This window comes from Pelodiscus sinensis, chromosome 3 (assembly GCF_052426305.1).
Source record: "Pelodiscus sinensis isolate ZL-2025 chromosome 3, ASM5242630v1, whole genome shotgun sequence".
NCBI lineage: Eukaryota > Metazoa > Chordata > Testudines > Trionychidae > Pelodiscus > Pelodiscus sinensis.
Genome location: NC_143054.1, coordinates 120686091 through 120705257, shown reverse-complemented (window position 1 = coordinate 120705257; position 19167 = coordinate 120686091). Strand labels below are relative to the sequence as shown.

General features: G+C 38.6%; 1 protein-coding gene across 3 annotated transcripts in view; it reads left to right on the top strand.

Moving 5' to 3' along the window:
- Window positions 1-19167, top strand: part of RPS6KA2 (ribosomal protein S6 kinase A2) — a 330666-nt gene that overhangs the window by 260710 nt on the left and 50789 nt on the right. For all 3 annotated transcript variants that reach the window (XM_075924624.2, XM_006134512.5, XM_089777328.1), the window contains 3 exons: window positions 1890-1960; window positions 2914-3002; window positions 11102-11166. In XM_075924624.2, the coding sequence (XP_075780739.2) occupies window positions 1890-1960; window positions 2914-3002; window positions 11102-11166 (225 nt within the window). The remainder of the gene's footprint in view (window positions 1-1889; window positions 1961-2913; window positions 3003-11101; window positions 11167-19167) is intronic.

Genomic DNA, 19167 nt, shown 5'->3' with positions numbered 1-19167 from the left:
TTGAAGATCAAATATTAAGAAACCACTGAAAGTGAATCTACTATAATGGCACTTTGAAATGAGTTTCAGCTTTAAGAAATGCCCTGATCTCATTGGAGTTTTACCTTGTCTGAATATTTCTGTTTCATCTCTCTTTATCATATTAAGTTCTCATACCTGCCATGTGCACTTATCTTTTAAAGGAAAACTATATTGTATGTAGCAAGAAATGTTCCTTCTGACATCTTGAAATATGATTTAGAGGTTCAAATTCTGCCCTCCCCTCTACTGGTGCAACACTGCACAATGCTCCATTGAAGTAATTAAGGCTTAGCATTTATTTTTCTCCATTTCAGTGAGAACAAAATAGCAATTTCTTTGAACTCCCTGTGGATTTAAAAAAAAATCTTTGGGAGTTTTGTACAGATTTTTAAAAAGCCATTATCCATCAAAACAAAGGACAGCCCTTCCTTAGGGTTTGTATGTCTTTGTGTCTTTTAAATTGCTGAAACGGACATAAGAGTAATAGTCTATATTAAATTCAGTATTTAATCATCTTTTACTGTTACTCAAAGCAGAACAGATATTAGCATTCTCCTGATTATGCCTGAACTAATATTTATTAACTAGCACAAGGTCATTAAAATGCTGTAGGTTAAAGAAAGGCAAACAGGATGAACCATGATCTAGCACTTATACATGTGGACTGAGAGCCAGTGACTTGGGTTCTACTGCAGGCTTTGAAAGTGGCTTGTTTTGTGTCCTTGAACAGATCATCCTGCCTTTCTGTGCCTCAGTTTCCCCAGCTGAAAAGTTGGGATAATAATTCTTGCCCACTTTTATAGTGTTCTGCGAGCGCAAGGTTTGAAAAGTCACTGTGCTAAATATCATTATTAAGTACATAGGGAAAAATTATTGATCTATTTAATTTGAAAAAGGGGAATCCTTCTAAGGGTCAGCCTCTGCCACCCTTACTAAAATTGAATAGTACCTTAATGTACAAGATGTCTCCATGAAATCAAAAGAGCTACTCCTCGGATAAGATAAGTACTTGTAAATATGTGCTTAGTTATATCCACGAATAATAAACAGTATGTATTTATTTACAGTTAAAAGACCCAAGACCTAATTTAGCCCTGACATAAGCAAACAGAATGCCTATTGATTTCAGTTGTCCTTACTTACAGCAGAATTATGAATTGTGTCCTTGATTCTTTTTTACCAGAATACAGTTCCCATTGTTGCTTATCTTGAGGAATCAGCTACCACTTGTACATGCAAACAGTGCAGTGATTCGCGCTGTGTGAAACCCTCAGAATTCAACTCAAACCAGACCAGCTCCCATGGTTTGGGTTTTTGTTACAAATGTGGAATTCCAGTCAGGTTTGCTGAAAGAGAAACTGAATTTCAGAGGAATGTTGGATGATTGCTGCTTTCAGATAGAAGCCAGGTAAAAACTGATGATCACTCCTGGGCTTTTGCTTTGAGTTTCTGAGTTCATTTAAATCTGAAACTCCAAGCAAAAATAATGATAGAATGAACCCATCTGAACCAACATGGATGGAAAAAAAGATAAAACCTATAAGCACTAGACTTTTGTGTGTCTCCACTAGTGCATGATTCTCCACACTACTAATATGAACAGTTCCTTAGGCAGCTCTTTCAATTGAAATATAGTGTTGGTCTCTGGTGTCCTATCCAGTAGAAATGTATTTGCCATAATATCTCTTTATGTATAGCTACAGTTTTGTAGGCCTTTTTGGCATAAGCAGTACATAGTCATTTGTATTTTGAAATTAATAGAAAACAAGGTCATGGAAGGTATTATAGTATGGTGTGTTGTCAGATGGAATCCTATATAAACACTGCACATGCTTATTTGATTGACTATTTGTATTGTTGTTCTACAGTTTGAGATGCTGACAGGGTCATTACCATTCCAGGGAAAAGACAGAAAGGAGACAATGGCTCTCATTCTCAAGTAAGTAGTAATGACTGTTTGGTTTATGTACTACGTGCTTGTTAGCTTTGTTCCTGGGATGGACCACTGGTCCTAAATACACTTAATGGTATAAAATTTATAGAAACCAAAAAAATACACATAGAGGCTGATATTTTCAGAGCTACACAGGGAGTTAGATGTGCAACGCCCACTAATGTCAGAATTATTGTGTACCTAAATCCCCTAGGTGACTCAGAGTAAATAATCTGAATCAGTGTATTACCGGTCAATGAGCATTCCATGGGGGCGGGGCTTGAAAAAAAACTATATATGGCCATACAATAAAAGATGTTATGGTAATACATATATATGAGTAGTAGAGACAACCTGCACTTTGTCATTGCTGACTTTGCAAATTTGACTTTGATGTAATGCTGAGCATGTGCATAAGCGGTTGCAAGATCAAAACCATAATCCCTGTTAAATTCCATATTTCTGACATGTACCACTGAAGCACCAGAACTATTAAAAAGAATCATAGTTCTTAATAATGCAAAATATGTATTTTATTATCAGACTCTTCATTCATGAAAATGTCTAGGCCTTTTTGGGTCAAACTTTCAAAAAAGTTTATTTTTGGATTGAGAACAAACCTGATGAATTTAATCAGAAAGGTAAAACTGAAAAAAAGATTGTAAAGAACTGAAAATGACCTCTTAGCATTAACAACCCTTGAGCAACATTAGCTATAAGGTGGTGGTATCTGCTTCTTGTCAGAACCTGCTCCCAATCACATCCATGATAAAACTTCCTATAACCTCAATGGGGGCAGGACTGTCATCTCCATTTATGAGCTGTCTAACCTGTCTAGGTATTAGATTTTGGTGACATGTGTATGGGTATCTGCCTGTCCCAATTACTTTCAGTTATAAAATGCAGGTGTTAATTTGAAATGTTTTGAAAAATATTTTTTAAGTGTTCTGTTCTTTCAGAGCCAAGCTAGGAATGCCTCAGTTTTTGAGCATAGAAGCCCAAAGTTTGCTGAGAGCCCTCTTCAAAAGGAACCCATCCAACAGATTAGGTACGGATGCTCATTTGATTTCTGTACAATGTGGTAGTGATAATTTTCTTTGATGCATTTTAACTGGTAGTTATCCTCTCCATTACATATACATTTATATTCATACTTATTCTGCAGCAAAACACAAGCATTACAAGAGAGAAAAGCCAGGAAATCAAGCATAGCATTAGAATCCAAAGCATGAGATTAATTCATGATTTATTTCTTCAGTGAAGAGGAGAGATAAATTGCCAACCTTTATGAATTGAATAAGATAACTCCTGTGGATACTAATATAGGAAAATGAGAACCCAGTCAGGTATTTTTAATGAACTCTCCCCATCTGCTGTACATCTTGGAGGGGAAGGAAGGGAGAGGGAAAATTCTTTCAAAGCTGCTCTGATTAAATTTCTTTGTCATCTCATTTGAGTTAGTGGGAGCATTTTGAACAAAGGACCTCCTCCTGTTTCTTTAGCATCTTAAAATGAATTGTCTGCTTTATCACAAAGATTGTGTTTTACTCTTCTTTCTTTGTTGCACCCAGTTATGTTTGAATAAGCATAGCGGATATTTTTTATTTATTTATGTAAAGCAGTCTCTGTCTACACTCAAGAGTTCCATTAGGGGTGAGGTAGAGAGTGACATAGGAGACTTAGTGTGTCCATTTACTATTTTAGCAGGTGGTTACTTTGAAAATTTATTCCCTGGAGATTTTAGTGAAAAACAAGAGTAACTATAGCAAATGGAGGATATCAAAGCCAGATCATTGTTATTATTTTAAAATGTTACTTCCATCTGTAAAAATATTATAGGTTCCTGTCAGTTCCTGCGCTGTTCTGGGTGAATAATAGACTGACTTGTTTTTTGAAGTAGAGGAGTGCAAGGGAAAATTTTTGCAATAAGAAGTTTCCTCCTGTACTCTTCCAATTTCTCTGTTCTCTTCTGCCCCCTATTTTCTTTCCAGCTTACACCTCCTATGTTCCACATATTCATTTTTTCTCACTATTGCTATACTCTATTTATTCTCCTTTTCCTGCCTTTAAAAATCTTGAGTAACACTGTTATTACAAAATTTTCACTGTTAAGTGATACCTCAGTATATAATTTGGTAAAGTTCTCAGTGGTGAGACTTAGGGAAGAGGGGGAAAATATAACAGAGAAGTTTTGGGGCCCATGATCTTAAAAGTCCATCTGATGATGTTGCTAAGAAAAGCATTATTTTCCAAATATGTTTTTCCCCATTTCTAAATACTTGATTGACTCAATAAAGATTGCAATATTAATGTTAACATCCAGAAGGCCATAAATCTCTAGGAAAATGATGTGTACCACAGAAAATAGTGTTAGTCAAACTTCTGAACATACTCAGAATTTAGGTTCAACACGAGGGGAAAGTAATATATTTGTATATAGCTCTGCTGGTGTAATTCCCCATATTGATACTCTATTTAAGAACAAAAGCAATTTTACTCTAAAATAATTTCTCCTCTTTAGAAATAAGGGAAGTAAGGTTTTGCTATATATTTAGAATATACACTAAGCATAAGGTATCCTTCACCACCAATTAGCCACATCATTTAAATCTTCTGTGTATGCTTTGTTGTATCTCTAGTGTTTGGTGGGAGTATATGCTCTAGAAATTTTAGATGGCTGTAAAGAAAAGGCCTCGGGGAAAAAGAAGAAAAGTTGATCTTTGACTTTTGTAAGATCTGTCACAGGAAAAGAAATAACTAATTCCATCTCATTAAATATACAGTTGGCTAACATCAGCACCCTTGGGTTTTGGACAGCTAATGAATTACTTTCCTTTTTGTGAGTAAGACACATAATATATAAATACTGAGAAACTTTTGAAAAACAGGATGCTGTTATCTCCTGTAACTGTTAATGTGGTTTAGATTTTTTCATTAGGAATGGGGTAGGAGAGCAAAGCTAAATTAAGCAAATAATTTGTTGTGAGATGTGTAAAAAGCAAGTGGCGCAGGCAAGATTTTTTTTGCCTCTGACTTTCATATGTACCTTTCAGTCACTTGAGGGGTCGACTACATAGAACATTTGATCCCACATGTATCAGTCAGCAGTCACATTCTTAGCAAGATGTTTGGCAGCCCCAATGTACACTTACCATCTGACTGAGTTATGATTCTTGAAATTTCTAATAATAATCTTGTGTGGCAAATGGAAGCTTCCCTCTCGATATCTGTTTCCTTTGCTACTGAGTGACTTTTTAGTGCTTTGCTAATGTATACAAATTAATATTAAAGTATATGACAGTGTGGAGCCCGTGTAGGTGCTCGTGTGCTTCATGGGCACAGGACTGGACATTTTAACATAGCAGTGTCAGATGGGGCTGCACATGTACTATCTGCCTCCTCATGCTCCCATGCAAAGGCATACATGGTAAAGTGGCTGCAACTTTCCCTCAGTTCCCCCTTATCTCTCAGTAAAGTGAGATGGAATCTGGGGTGTTTCTAACCCACTGGCTCTTAGCTTTAGTGAAAACTTGTGAATTTCTCCAGAACATCTCTGAATACCTTCAGATTTTACTGTTGAGATCATATCAGCCCATCTTCTCTGAGTCTCAGCAGCTAGATCCCACAATAAACACCTTTAGTCCCAAAGCTCATTAACATGGTAGACCTAAACCTCCTGGCTTCCAACCCTATCCATTCTCCTGGAGACTAATCCCCATAGATGGACATCACGGCTGGATTACCTAAGGATGTGCTTAGGGCACCAGCAAAGCAGGGGCACCAAAAAAAAAATTATTTTACGGTATAGTATTGTTTTTATTTTGAATTACATATGGGGGGGGGGGGGGCTTAGGGCCTCTAAAGGTCTTAATCCGGCCCTGATGGACATAGTAGGTGTCTCTTCTGTTTAGGGGCTCAAACTCCATGTTCTGGAACAATGCATGAGTCATATCAGGCCTAGAAATCCTGAGAGTGGACAAACCAGCATTGTTCAGCATCTCTATTGAAAACTGATGCAGAAAAAATGGTACCAAGCAAGAAAGTGGTCCTGCTGCTGGCACTACCATTCTCTGTCCCCTCCCCAATGTACACTTACCACAGATACTTCAGTGGGCTGGAGCACCCGGTGGAACCACAAACAGATGCAGGAATGTGATCCCAAGAAGACCGGCAATAACACATGAATTTCCAGGCGCTGTGAGATATCAGACGGCCTTCATAGCTTTCCTGCCTTTTCTGTGGAACTCTGCAGTGCAAATCCTGACACACAACATGTTGGTGATGTGCTATGTAAACAAACAAGAAGGTGCCTGATCATCCCCTCTTCTGCAAAGAAACTGTTAGTCTATAGTAGTGACATCGACAGTACTCCAATCACTATTGGACTGATACAGCTGAAACTCTTTACTCCCACCATCCTGCAGGGATAATGATGGCTAGTCCCAGCAAGATCCACACTGACACACACACAAATAAGAAAGAACTGTTAGTCAACAGTAACTGTGGTTCTTTGAGATATCATAGTCACTGTGGATCTCACAAACAGCTCCCCACTCGCACTTTGTGTCGTCAACTAACACAGGCTTCAAATGGAAAGAGAACGGAGAGTGGCACCACTCAGTCCTTTATTTCATCACACAATAGCACCAGAAGGCATGGGGAACATGCACAGGCCAAACACAAACAATGGGGGCAACTCATGGGAGGGATACAAAGAGGGAAGGGCATATGACACCGATGTAGATTTGTCCCATCTTCAGCCCGAAGCCTCCCCACTCTCTCCCCATCCCACATTACCTGGTGGGTATCTTTGCAATCAGAAGTTAGGCTAGCATAAAATTAGCATTGCCAGTCCAAACTCTAATTGTCTCCTTTGGCATTAATGAGACAGGCTCCAAGGCACCTAAAAACCACTTTTTGAAAATCGGACTTAAATGCGTAAGTCACCAAGGCACTCATGAAAATTTTACCTAGGGTCTTTAATTATAAGATCATGTTCAATTTTTCCATAGGATCCTAAAGGATAGTCAGCATTCACGGTCATTCAATGTTCTTTTTATCCTTAACCACACACCATTAAAGCCCTGCACCGAATAGAAAATTATTAATTTCCTCTTGGGCATTTCCAGGGTGTTTTCATAGAACTGTCTGAGTGCACTTCCCAAACAGCTAGTGAATTACCTTTGCAGACTTCTCTGAGGTGAGGGATGGCATTAGACCCAAATTACAGTTGAGGAACTGAGGCAAAGAGAAATTAAAGCCAAAAGTATCAACTGATTTTTTCTGTGTCCAATTTAACATACCTAACATCAGATTTTTTTCCCCAAAACTTAGCATTTGTATGGCATTTTGTATGTGCAAAGCAAAGCTCCCATTGACCCCAGTTGTAGCTGTGAACTATCAGCCTTCTATTGTTCTGACCAAAGTATCTCAAGTGGGGCAACCAAAACATATGGAAAAGTCACATAGTGACCACCTGGAGAAGTTTGAGGTTAAGTCACTTGCCCAGTAAACATTCTGTGGCAGAGCCAAGGACAGATTCCAGTTCTCCAGCATGGCATTCAGCTGCAATTAACTAAAAGACCCAGTTATGAAAATATTGGCTTGGTTTTCTCCATTATAATGGGAAGTAATTGAGGATCGAGGTTTCAAGCTTGATGCTTGCTGTGATAAAAGGATGGGATGGAGGGAGATATTAATAATAGCAGAAAAACAGTCAAGAAAAGTTTAGTTTTTAAAGGGAAGACAAAACAAAATACTGTTGAAAGGGAGTCATTGTCCTAAATTAACATTATCAGGCATTTCTGTAGTACTGGTCAATGAGCTTGTTGCAAATATCTGTGTTCGGACTAATGACTTGAAAATTAAAAGACAGGACTACAATAATGTTGGTAGTAATGAATGGAGGAATATTTAAATGAACTGGATAATAGATCTAAATATTATAATAATGCCCTTATATATATCTGAAGACTGTTATCATGACCCACTTCAGCCTTCTTTTCTATAGACTAAATATACCCAGTTCTTTCAAACTGTCCTCTTATGTTGTGCTTTCTATGACTCTTACTAGTTTTATTGCTCTTCTCTGGACTCTGTTGACTGTTTTCACATCTTCATCAAAGAGTGGTGCCCAAAACTAGAAGCAGTACTCCTGCTGAGGCCTCACCACTGCTATGTATAGAGCAAAACAATTACCTCTGTGTCTTACTGATGACACTTCTGCATTCTGGAATGGCATTTGCTTTTTCACAACAACATCACATTATTGACTACTGTTCAATTTGTGATCTGCTTATAAAGTATTCGAGCTTAAAACAAATGTCTTATGGTACAAAGTATTTCATTTGCAGCCTTCCATGATAAATATTGTCTAGTGTCTGCCAAATTCTGATTCATACATAGTATTCTCTATATTCTCTCCTGTAAATTTGATTTGAGGGCAGTAGCATTGCTCCCTGACTGAGTACAATGAGTGCCACACTGCAGACTGGTGTAATTTCCAGTCCCTGAAATGGTCTGGAATATGCAGATAAATGGAATATGCAGGCAAAGGCACATTTTGGGAAAGAAAAAGAGCAATAGGAAATGTTCATGTATCAAATTGTCAGGAATTCTGGAAAAAAGAAGGCCTGATTGTCATTTACACTAAGGCCTTTCATACCAATCAGACAGCATAAACGAGCCTTGAGATGATCTTAAGGCCCTTTTACACAGCTAAAGCAATATAAAGGGACCTTATTCTAACTGGAAATCTAAGCCAACACCATGTTGGTTGAAAGCGTGTTTCAGTAGAGCAAAGGTAACAATCAAAAAAGCAATATTACGCTTTCCTTTAAAAAACCCTAAAGATGATGAGTTCTGAATTGAGATATACAAAATGTATTGTTCTGCAATACAGCTATTTACCAAAATAACAGATCTGATAACTGTGATGGATTTCCCTCTTTAACATGAGTGTTCAATGACCTACACATGGCAAGTGATTCTATTCAATGGATTTTGAGTTCATGCTGATAGAGAAGCTATATTTTTGCAGATGCTGAAAATCCGGAAACCCTTTCATTTCATTCTGAATGGTTAACTTAGCAATTTTACAATTTCTTATGGACCCCTTTCCCTCCCAAGTTATCAAGACCCTCTTCATCCTTAAGGAGATTCAAACATCCACATTAAACAACAGGAAAATTGTATACATGTTGTTCTTGCTGTTTTCTGACATTTTAGGCAGCTGAATAATATACCATTAAAACAATCTTAAGTCATTGTTTTCTCACTTGTTAAATCCCTGCAACAAGGGGTGTAGCTAGACAAGTTTTTGCATTTACTGATTTCTGTCAGCAACTTGTTCTGTGTTCAGAGTTCTAAGGGAAGCAAGGAACCAAAACTACAAACATACCTATTGGGTCAGTTTCTCCATGTCCATGGCTAACAGCTCTCAGTGTAATATGCAAACAATATTTGTTTTTAATACCTAGTCATGAGCCAATGTTGAGCAGGCTGTAGAATGTCGTTCTTGATCAGTGCACCTTGGCAAACACTAATAATGTCTTGTGTGCACTGAAAGCAGATGTCACATTTTACAAAAGCTTGAGCTGACAAGACCTTTTACAAAACTGCTTGTTAGGAAGTGCAAGTTTTGCAAATAAAAGGCCTAGTCCTCTCAGGTGCTGGACACCAACATCTAGATACTCAAGTACCATCAGCTACCACTAATATCTGGAGAATGCTCAGCATCTTACAGGAAACGGCTCCAAAATTGCAATGCAGCATCTTCATCTCCAGGTGTTGTTTTTCCCCTGGGAGAATGAAAGATGCTATTAATAAAAACAAATCACCCAATCATATGTCACACTCAGTCAAATTTGATTGTTGTTGAATTATTACTGAGCACCTGCTGATTTTCCTCAAGCTAGTAAACTAAACATGCTGAAAGAAATTAACAAGGAAGATTTTTAAATGAAGACATAAAGCAAAAGTAATGAAAGAATGAGATATGATCTGTCATATTCCAAGGCGTTTTGCTAAATAATCGATAGAATACTGTATATAAGAAACATAAGAAAGGTGTGGTTAGTGAACAAAAAGCATTTATGACAGTTGTGTGTTTGGTATCAGTACAAATGAAAATCAAGCGTCTCAAAATGAGCGCCCAAAGTTCGAGGTACCCAAAATCAACTGATTCTTTCTGTACATTAGAATCTAAACTATGTGCACCAGTTTCCCCATCTGTAAACTGGAATTAATAATACTTAACTTGCACAGGTAACTACAAATGAATATTTGTAGTGCTAGGTAACAGTAATACCATTATTCCTATGTCAGGAAGCACTTTGGACTCTTAGGATGTGTTTACACAGCACCCTAAACTCGAAATAAGATATGCAAATTGTACTATGCAAATTGTGTATCTTATTTCGATTCCATTTCGAAATAGCTTACTTTGAAATTTGGTGGGTGTACACAGCACTGACTTTCAAAACAACACACTATTTCAAGACACCCCTTAACCCTCGTGGAATGAGGGTTACAGGGATGCTGAAATAGTGCACCTGTTATTTCAAAAAATATTTCAAAATAATGGGAGGCTTGTTAAGATGCAGGGTAGCTATTTCAGGATACCTCCAGTATCATCTCCTCCTACACCTCAGACAAAAATAGAGAAAAAGAGAGTCAAGGGGTGATGGTGGTCCTCCCTCCCTGAAACTCACTGCATGGGGCTGCCTCAAGCCATCTGCGTGCATTCACCCCCCTCCCCAACATTCCTCTGAACCCATCTAGCAGGATATGCCCCACAGTTTGCAGACCTCTGGTGCAAGCATTCTTGGTCCTACCTCAGTGTGGGAGGCTGGATTTGCTGACCTTTTGAGGTCTCCCCCAGCTCTCCTTTTCTGTGATTCTATTTCCTTATCTAATATGACGCATGAGAGACTGGTCATGCAGACCTGACACAAGCCGACAATCAAATGTATTCAAGTGTTTTTCTTTCTTGGCTGTGATGCGTGTATTAACAAAATGTCATCGTATATATTGGATGGTTTAAACAATTTCTGACATTTTAATTTTTTTTCTAAAGGGTGGAAGATATTGGGATGGTATTAAAGAACATAGCATGTACCTCCTGACTTTTTCTTCTTGTCCTGGCAGGTGCTGGCCTTGATGGAGTTGAAGAAATTAAACGGCACCTGTTCTTTGTTACCATAGACTGGAATGTAAGTAAAGCAATATTGTTGCTAATTGTAGTCTGGGATCAGGTAGATTTAGCAAAGGCCAGCTGGAAACCGAGGCTGTAATGTAAAACCAAAACAAAACAGAAAAGCTTACTGGAGTGATATCTACCATAGCAGGCCTGTGAATCAAAGCTGCTTGATTAGCAGCCACCTTTCTGCTTTTACACTGAAGAAAATAAAGCTCCATTCAACATCCTCAGCTTTTCCAAACATTTTGTTTCTGTTTTATCTAATCAGCTGGCTCATTATGGTGTAATTTGAATCACTGTCCAGAGGTTTAAAGAATAATTACCACATTCCACTCTGAAGAACATACTGTAGTGATCTCAGGAGTTGTATTAGAAGGTAGTGGAGCAGCACTAAATGAAGGAGTTCATGTGACATTTCATCCTGCAAAACAAAGCTTAAGGCTGTTTCTCTAGGTTCTTCTACTGTTGTGCTCTTATTTTATCCGTTGACATATTAAGGAGCTGTCACTGGGCCTGATTGAGTTGTGCTATGCTTTTGGGAGTCTTTGCCACCTTTGTGCTCTCCAGGATTTGCCACCAACCAATTCCTTCTCCCCCTGAGTAATTTAGAGCAGCCTCACAACTGCTCTATCTTATGGCCTCCAGCAAGGGAGTACTCCAGATATGCTCCAGTCATGACCCTTCCATTCCAATGACCTCCTATGCCAATGGAAGTGGCGAAGTGTTTTCCAGAGCAGCTTTTGCTGGCTGTATAGCAACCTGGAATTCTCTGTGCTGTGGGAATCATAAATCAGGTAGTTAAAGAAGCTGTTTTGCTGCTGTGCACCACTAGAGTGGCACAACATGGCCATAATGTGAACCAGGATCTGTCCCTTACTTATTGGGTGCTTTAAAGTGGACAGATTTTAAAGGCCAATTATTCTAATAACTGAATGTACAATTTAAGGATTCAGAGCAGACGAGCAACTGTTTTTATGGATGCTAGTTGTTTTTATTTAGGTGAGTGACTAGCACTTGAAATGAGAGCAGCAAACATTTTAATTAATGTAATAATCCTGATAAGAAGTGTTTCCCATGATGCATGGGATTGTAACCCATGATTTGCGTTTTAGCAGCTATTTCATCCCATAATGAAATTAACAGCAGAGTTCATCTAAGCATTTGATTCAGACCCCAAAGAGATTCAAAATAAGCCTTGACAAAAGCTTCAGTTAATGAACCAGCACTAATGTTAATTCAATTTTTTGTCCAAATCCAGAAAGTTGAAGTTAAAACTAGATGTGCTAACTTCTTTTGCTCTGTCTGGATATCTGTTAGAATTCTGAGGTTTGGCTTGCTAGCTCTTGTACAATTCTCCAGTCTAATTAAATTTGATCTAATTGATTCCAAACAGAGGTGAAAGTAAGTGGGTATGCCCTGGTACACAACTCCAGCAAATACTGGTTGAGCTGTGGCAAAAGCGAGCAGGGAACTATTTCAAGAGCTGGCAGGGACCCAGGTTTTTAAGTTACTTTCACCTCTGATTCTAGAGAAATACCCTAACTCACTATAATGTTAGAATTGTGGGGGATGTCAAATGGATAGAGTCACATGGCCACTACTCCCACTTGCTGTTTTGGTGAATCTGGATGAATGCACTTGAACCAATCAAACCTGTACCCTTGCCTATGGCTTCACAGAAGAGCTAATACCTAGGGGAAATCATGCTCATTTCAATGCAAATCATTTAAAACTACAGGCACTGAGTGCACATAGAAGATCATTTTAATACTGTAAAAATTCACATGCCTGCTTTGAAGTGAACTTTGTAGAGCTTGCTAGACTCTTGTTAGTACTACAGAAGCCCATAAATTCAAAAAGGGGAAAATTTGGGTTTTCATCTGCTGCCCAGCTGACTCGCATTCCAATTTCTTAAGCACTAGCTTCATGTTTTCTCTTTTCCTTTTCACTACATAAGGTTTTACATAACATTATCCATTTCAAAGTATTTTTCAAACATTACGGGTCAGTTTGTATCTAGCCTTGCAAGAGACGATCCATAAAAGCCTTTTCCTTAATGCATCCAAATTTGTTTTACACTAAAAAAAAACTTGAGTCAGCAGAAGCCTTCAGATGTAACTGGGCTTTTATGTTTTATCATAATGATACAGTCAGCTGTTAACAGGCCCTCCATGAAACAGAGGGATTGGGGAATAGAAATGGATCTAGTACAGATGTTTCATACTGATCTCTTTTGCAGAAAAAGCCACTGATATATATGTTTATTTTGTTCTCCAACCTAATACAGGGTACTTTTTGCTTTGGTTTGCTGACAGTCAGCAAACATCAATAATAAGTCAAGACTTGAATATATATTTTACTACTAGAATATTTGAAGTCCTCAGTGGGGAAGAACCACGTTATCTCAGAAATTGCCTATTCCCTTGACCCCACCATTGCATCTATAACTGACAGGGACATGGCAGCTGACAGTGTAGAAAGATTCAAGGGATGATGAAGCATTTTGCATCAAAAGCCTTCAGGATGAAATACATTCATCACCAGAGACCAAAATGAATCCAAATCTTCAGAGATTCAGCACAGGACTGATACTTTGAAGCAGGCTTTTCCCCCAACAGAAGAGTAACATGGTGACTTGGCAAGCAACAACTACACTTCATCCCATTTAAAAAAGAAGCTCAAAACAGAAAGGAGAACTAGATCTTTCTCTCAGATGTATATATGGTGGGCAGATACCAGTGATGAGTTCTTTTAGAAATACAGATAGACAAATTAATAATTTAGATCTTCATTTCACAATATGATCTATTGAAGTAATTCATTTGGCTTTTGTTAACAATTATTTCCTCAAGGACTGGAGCAAATTTCTTCACATTGGGATAGTTGAGGCATGGTAAACTAGCGAAATCCAAACCAGTTCCACGTGAGGAGGCATCACATACTTATTTGATGGGCAGGGATAGGATAAAGTATGTAAGCACACTGTCTTGAGATGACCTATTATTTTGCTTCTAGACAAGCTTTTCGACACTTGCATGACAAAACCCACTTTTGACCACTCTTCAGTAAACAGTTCAGCAGATGCAATACAGTTGCTATGTTTGGTACACATCATCTATGGTAGTTGTTTAATCCTAGAAATAATGTTTAGTGTCAAATGTTCTCTGGCTGGGCGAATTTTCAAAACTGTTTCTTCTCCTGAGGTTTAGGCAGTGCTTGTACATAAGTAATATGCCCACAATGAGCTACGGAGTCCTTGAAAAAATAATTTATGTAATTAGCTTGTAACCTGAGTTCTTCTAGATATTTTAATATTTTAATCGCTTCTCCCAGTCACGATGTCATCCAAATAAGACTGTGTACTTAGAATACCTTGCAAAACTTGATCTATTGACCATTGCCCCATAGCAGGAGCTGAAACAATACCCAACTCTAGACTGTTGTACTGATACAGATTCTTTTGTGCGTTGACTCTCCCTCAACTTCCATGCATAGCTAGGCCTGTGACAAATCAGTTTTGCTGAGATGTTGTCATCCTGACAGTGGTGCAAAAATTTCTTCAATTCAAGGCAGAGTATTTTTCAACTTTCAGTCCAGGGTTTATGATGACTTTAAAAGCTTCATACTCTCTTACTGTACCACACATTTTTTACAGTTGGAAAAATAGCATTCCCACTCAATCCAGGTCAGTTTTGAACATTTCCCTTTCCAGATATTCCAATTCAGCACCTAATTTTGAGTAAATACTATAAGGGACAGGTTAGTCTCAGGGCTGCACATTCTGATCTAGAATTGATTTAGCCTTCATGTTTTCTAGAGTTTCTAGTTGCTTCTTGACTGCTCCTAATGCCTCCCTTAGCATCCCTTCCGGTTGATTTACTGAAGTCTGCTGAAAGTGATGGCAGCATCTTTATAAATACCTGCTCCAGAGGAACCTTATGTAACTATTCACACTTGGTCCCCCTTACTGTGTAACATAAGTCTAACAAACACTACCTACTGTTGTACTCCATATTCACTGGCATCACTCCAACTGTCACTATTTTTATCTCTGGTCAGTTCTTAGTAACATCAGTGTCCCCCCTTTGGTGTTTTTAAGTTTTCTCATATTCCAAACCTGAGATGGCAGAAACTGGAGAGCCTGTGTCTAATTCCATTTTAAACATTTTCCCCACCACTCGGTGTGTCATCCAGATTGCTGACTAGTCCCTTGTGTACACACTGTATATATGCAGGCTGACTATTTCACACACAGTCTATCACTAATACTTCTGTCTACAAAAAGTGTACATTTTAAAAAAGCAGTCATGTAGCACTTTAAAGACTATCAAGATGGTGTATTAGGTGATGAGCTTTCGTGGGGCAGACCCACTTCCTCAGATCATATTCTGAAAGTGAAATGGCATAATCATTATATAACAGAGGGTTACAATGAAGAAGTAAATGAATCAGCTACACAGAATAGAAGGTGGGGGTGAGGGGACGAGGAAGAGACAAGAAAGGAGGAAATTGCTTATTGTAAGAGTCAATTAAGTGGCTAATCTGGAGTTACTACGAATATCAAAAGGTAGGGAGGCTGTCTTTGTAATGCGTAAGGTAATTATCATCTAAATTAAGGCCCATTCACAACGTGTGGAATTTTAGCATAAATAAAAGTTCTGAAGTCTCTCCCTGTTTCCATCCTGTCCCAGCCTCACTCCTGACTCAGAACCAACCCTTCTCTTGCTTTTCTTCACTCTTAATAATCTGGCACCAACCATCAGCTCTGACTCTGATTTTGTTTGTCTTTGGTTCTGTCATTCAGACTCAGATTTCAGTCCTGTGACCCTCGACTGATTCCTGACTTGAACTCTGTCTCGGGTATTGGTTCTAGCATTCAGATTCTGGCCGCTAGGCTCAACTGCCTAGGACTCAGTCCACTGACATTCTTGCAGTGGATTACAGATAGTTTCGTATTTTTGTGTTTTGTATTTTTTGGGTTACAGATACATTTGTATTTCTATTTTAGTGCCAGGCCACCGCAACACAAATTCAGTAGATTCTCCTTTAAATAAATTGATATTCTTTCAGATTCAGGTCTGGGCTGAGATTTTAAAGGTGCTGAAGGGTGCCCATCTCTCACAGCAATTCATATGCCTACAATATCTATGTTTAGGAGCAATTTGTTCCCCAAGACAAAAAGACACCACCACTTCCATTGGCTTCAATTGATTTAACAGCAGCAATGTGTCTGAGGGCAGAATTTGGGCCCCAAATGCTTTTTCTTGTTGCTTTCTCCTTGCAGATTGTGCTTATGGAAGCTTTGGCTTTTAAATGGCTCTATGAAATCCTTTTGTACAGGCCTCAGTCAGAAGAAATGGATATGAATGGCTGTTTTTTAATCAGATGCTCTAGGGGGGGAAAGGCTGAATTAGGCCCCTATTCATCCCGGATGGGATTGATAAATAAAGTAGGAGTGAATTACTCTTTTCATCAGATCTAGCTGATAGGTGGGAGTTCCTTTTCTTCCCCAGTCCCTCTGTTTCCTTTATGATGAATGTGTGTTCTGGTAAAGGTCAAACTAAATTCATAATATCAATTAATTACAGATGTTATCAACAGCACAATCTGATCTGGGGATGTGAATTCTGGTGCCCTTTCTATCATTTGCCATTAGTCTTGTTAAGGGCTAACATTTTAAGAAATAGCTCAGGCTTTCGTCCATTTATTGGATTTTTCTGTGACAGGTATATATATCAAGGAAGTTTATTCCTGTTCTGCAAGTGCGTCACTGCAGAGAGCAGCACCTTTCTATTTCTGGAAGATGTCTAAGGAATAATGCAATTCTTTAACAGAGATACTTGCTCAGTGCAGGAAATTACTAAATAGTTCCTAATTAAATTAAATCAAATCACTTTCCTTTTCTTGATATGCCAGATACAAGCATAGGGCATTTACATCTGTATCTCTTTCACATATCCATTTAAAAATGAAATGTGATAAATTAAATGTTCATGAATATTGAGGAATAGATGTGAATCCCAAACACTTCCTTGCCAACTTATTATATGCATCCCAGAGAAAGAAATGTCCAGTAACCATCCAAGTGAGCCTTGGGGACTTGGGCAAAGATATGAACAAAGCATAATAGCAACACATACTAAGCAGAACTGGTAGAAAAAAAATCAGAATTTTCAGCCGGGGGGAAATTCTTATATTTCAAAAAATAAAAACGAAAATAACTGGGCAAAAATTTGAAATGTTAACAATTTTGGGAAGAATGGAAAGTTCTGAAAAAATTCAGTTCAAAACATTTTTTTTCTACATTTCCATTAGAAACCAAAACTAAATGATTTGACATCTCCAAATCAGTTTGTTTCACTTCAGCATTAACTTGAGCTGGCGTGTCATAATGGTGTAGTCTCACCATGACACCCACTCCACAGAGAAGAATGGGTGTATTAGGCCTCCAAACGACAACTCCCATGAGGTACTGTGGCAGCTGAAGCATACCAAAAGTCAAGTCAAACTGACCAGAAAACCTGAAATAAAATATTTCGTTGGAAAATTGACAGGTTATTTTCAAAATAAATTCCCACCAAAAGTCTTGAATTTTGCAGAAACTGCATTTTCTGTAAAAAAAAAAAAAAAAAAAAAAAAAAGAGAGAGAGAGAGAAAGTTCTGATCAGCTCTGATATTAAGCTCTGTACAAAAAGGATCCCTGTATTAAAGAATATGGCAGATGCAATAGTCCATCAATTACACAATATATTTTTTCACCTGTCAAATTAAGGAAAATCTCAATGGACTTTCAACCCTCCTGTCAAAAATATAAAAGAGCAAATTGCAAAAAATGTCAGGGTTAATTCTCCAAACAAATCAGAGTTCTAGAAGCCAAGAGTTCTCAGACTGTCAGAGGTCTCTGTGTGCATTCTGGTGAATTAGATGTGAATTAATCTGACAGTAATAATTGTCAGAGCCGTGTGGCTGAACTCCCTTATCTGAGTAAGGGGAACTCTCACAGATGTAAAAGCAGATCCCCTTCTAGAACCTCAGAGAAGAGAGGTCCCTCTCTAACCCTTTCTAAGGCAGGTGTGCCTTCATACTCAATTCATAACATTTGAGGCCCTCCTAAAACTTCTTCTGTATTGTCATCTGTATTGTCAGCAAGACTTCTTCTGTATTGTCATCTGGATCAACTTGGACATTGACTGTGGTATCACCTAAAATGAAGCACCGGAACATGAAGGACGAGGAACCACCAGTAATGTTGAAAATCGCATGGGCTCAATCGCTGCTGGTACTATCATGGCCACCTAAGGAACCAGCATCTATAACTACTTAGGTGGCACAGAATGACAACACACTGTCTCCAAAGGTGCAGGTGACTTGTACTAGTCTGGACTATATCTTTGACCTCCCATATCTACAATCTCCCTTGTTATCAGGACTGATCTTCACCGAAGAGATAAAAATGCCTGTGAGAATGCAGGACTCTGGGAGAAGTCTATCCCCTGTCCAGTTCACTAGTCATGATTTCTTGTCTACGGATCTGTCATGACTACCAGTGAACCCAGATTCAAACTTTGCATCTTAGGAAGAGCTGGTATACCAGCTTCACTTTCACTCAGGGAACTCACTCAGGTAGGAGATTGAGAATTTTCTGGAGCCAGCCTCAGCTGTACAGACAAGCGCTTCCCCAGTATCTAATTCCTGGTGTACCTCCACAGTTCACTTTCAACCTCCCATACTGGCCTTATTGTGGCCCTTGGAACCTTAACACATTACCCTGGACCTATAGAAGAGGGAGAAGATGATCAAGATCCATCAGTACCCTGGCTTCCAACAGGGGCATTGTCCTTATCACCCGAGGAGGCAGTCACTCTGTCTCCCCTGGACAGTCATAGGCAGTTTCAGGCACTGTTAGAGGGTGGTGGAAGAGCTCTAGATCTCCCTAGAAGCAGTTGAAAATCCTCAGCATAAACTCTGGGATATCTTCTTGCACATGGACTCCAGTCAGGTTGCACTCCAGTAA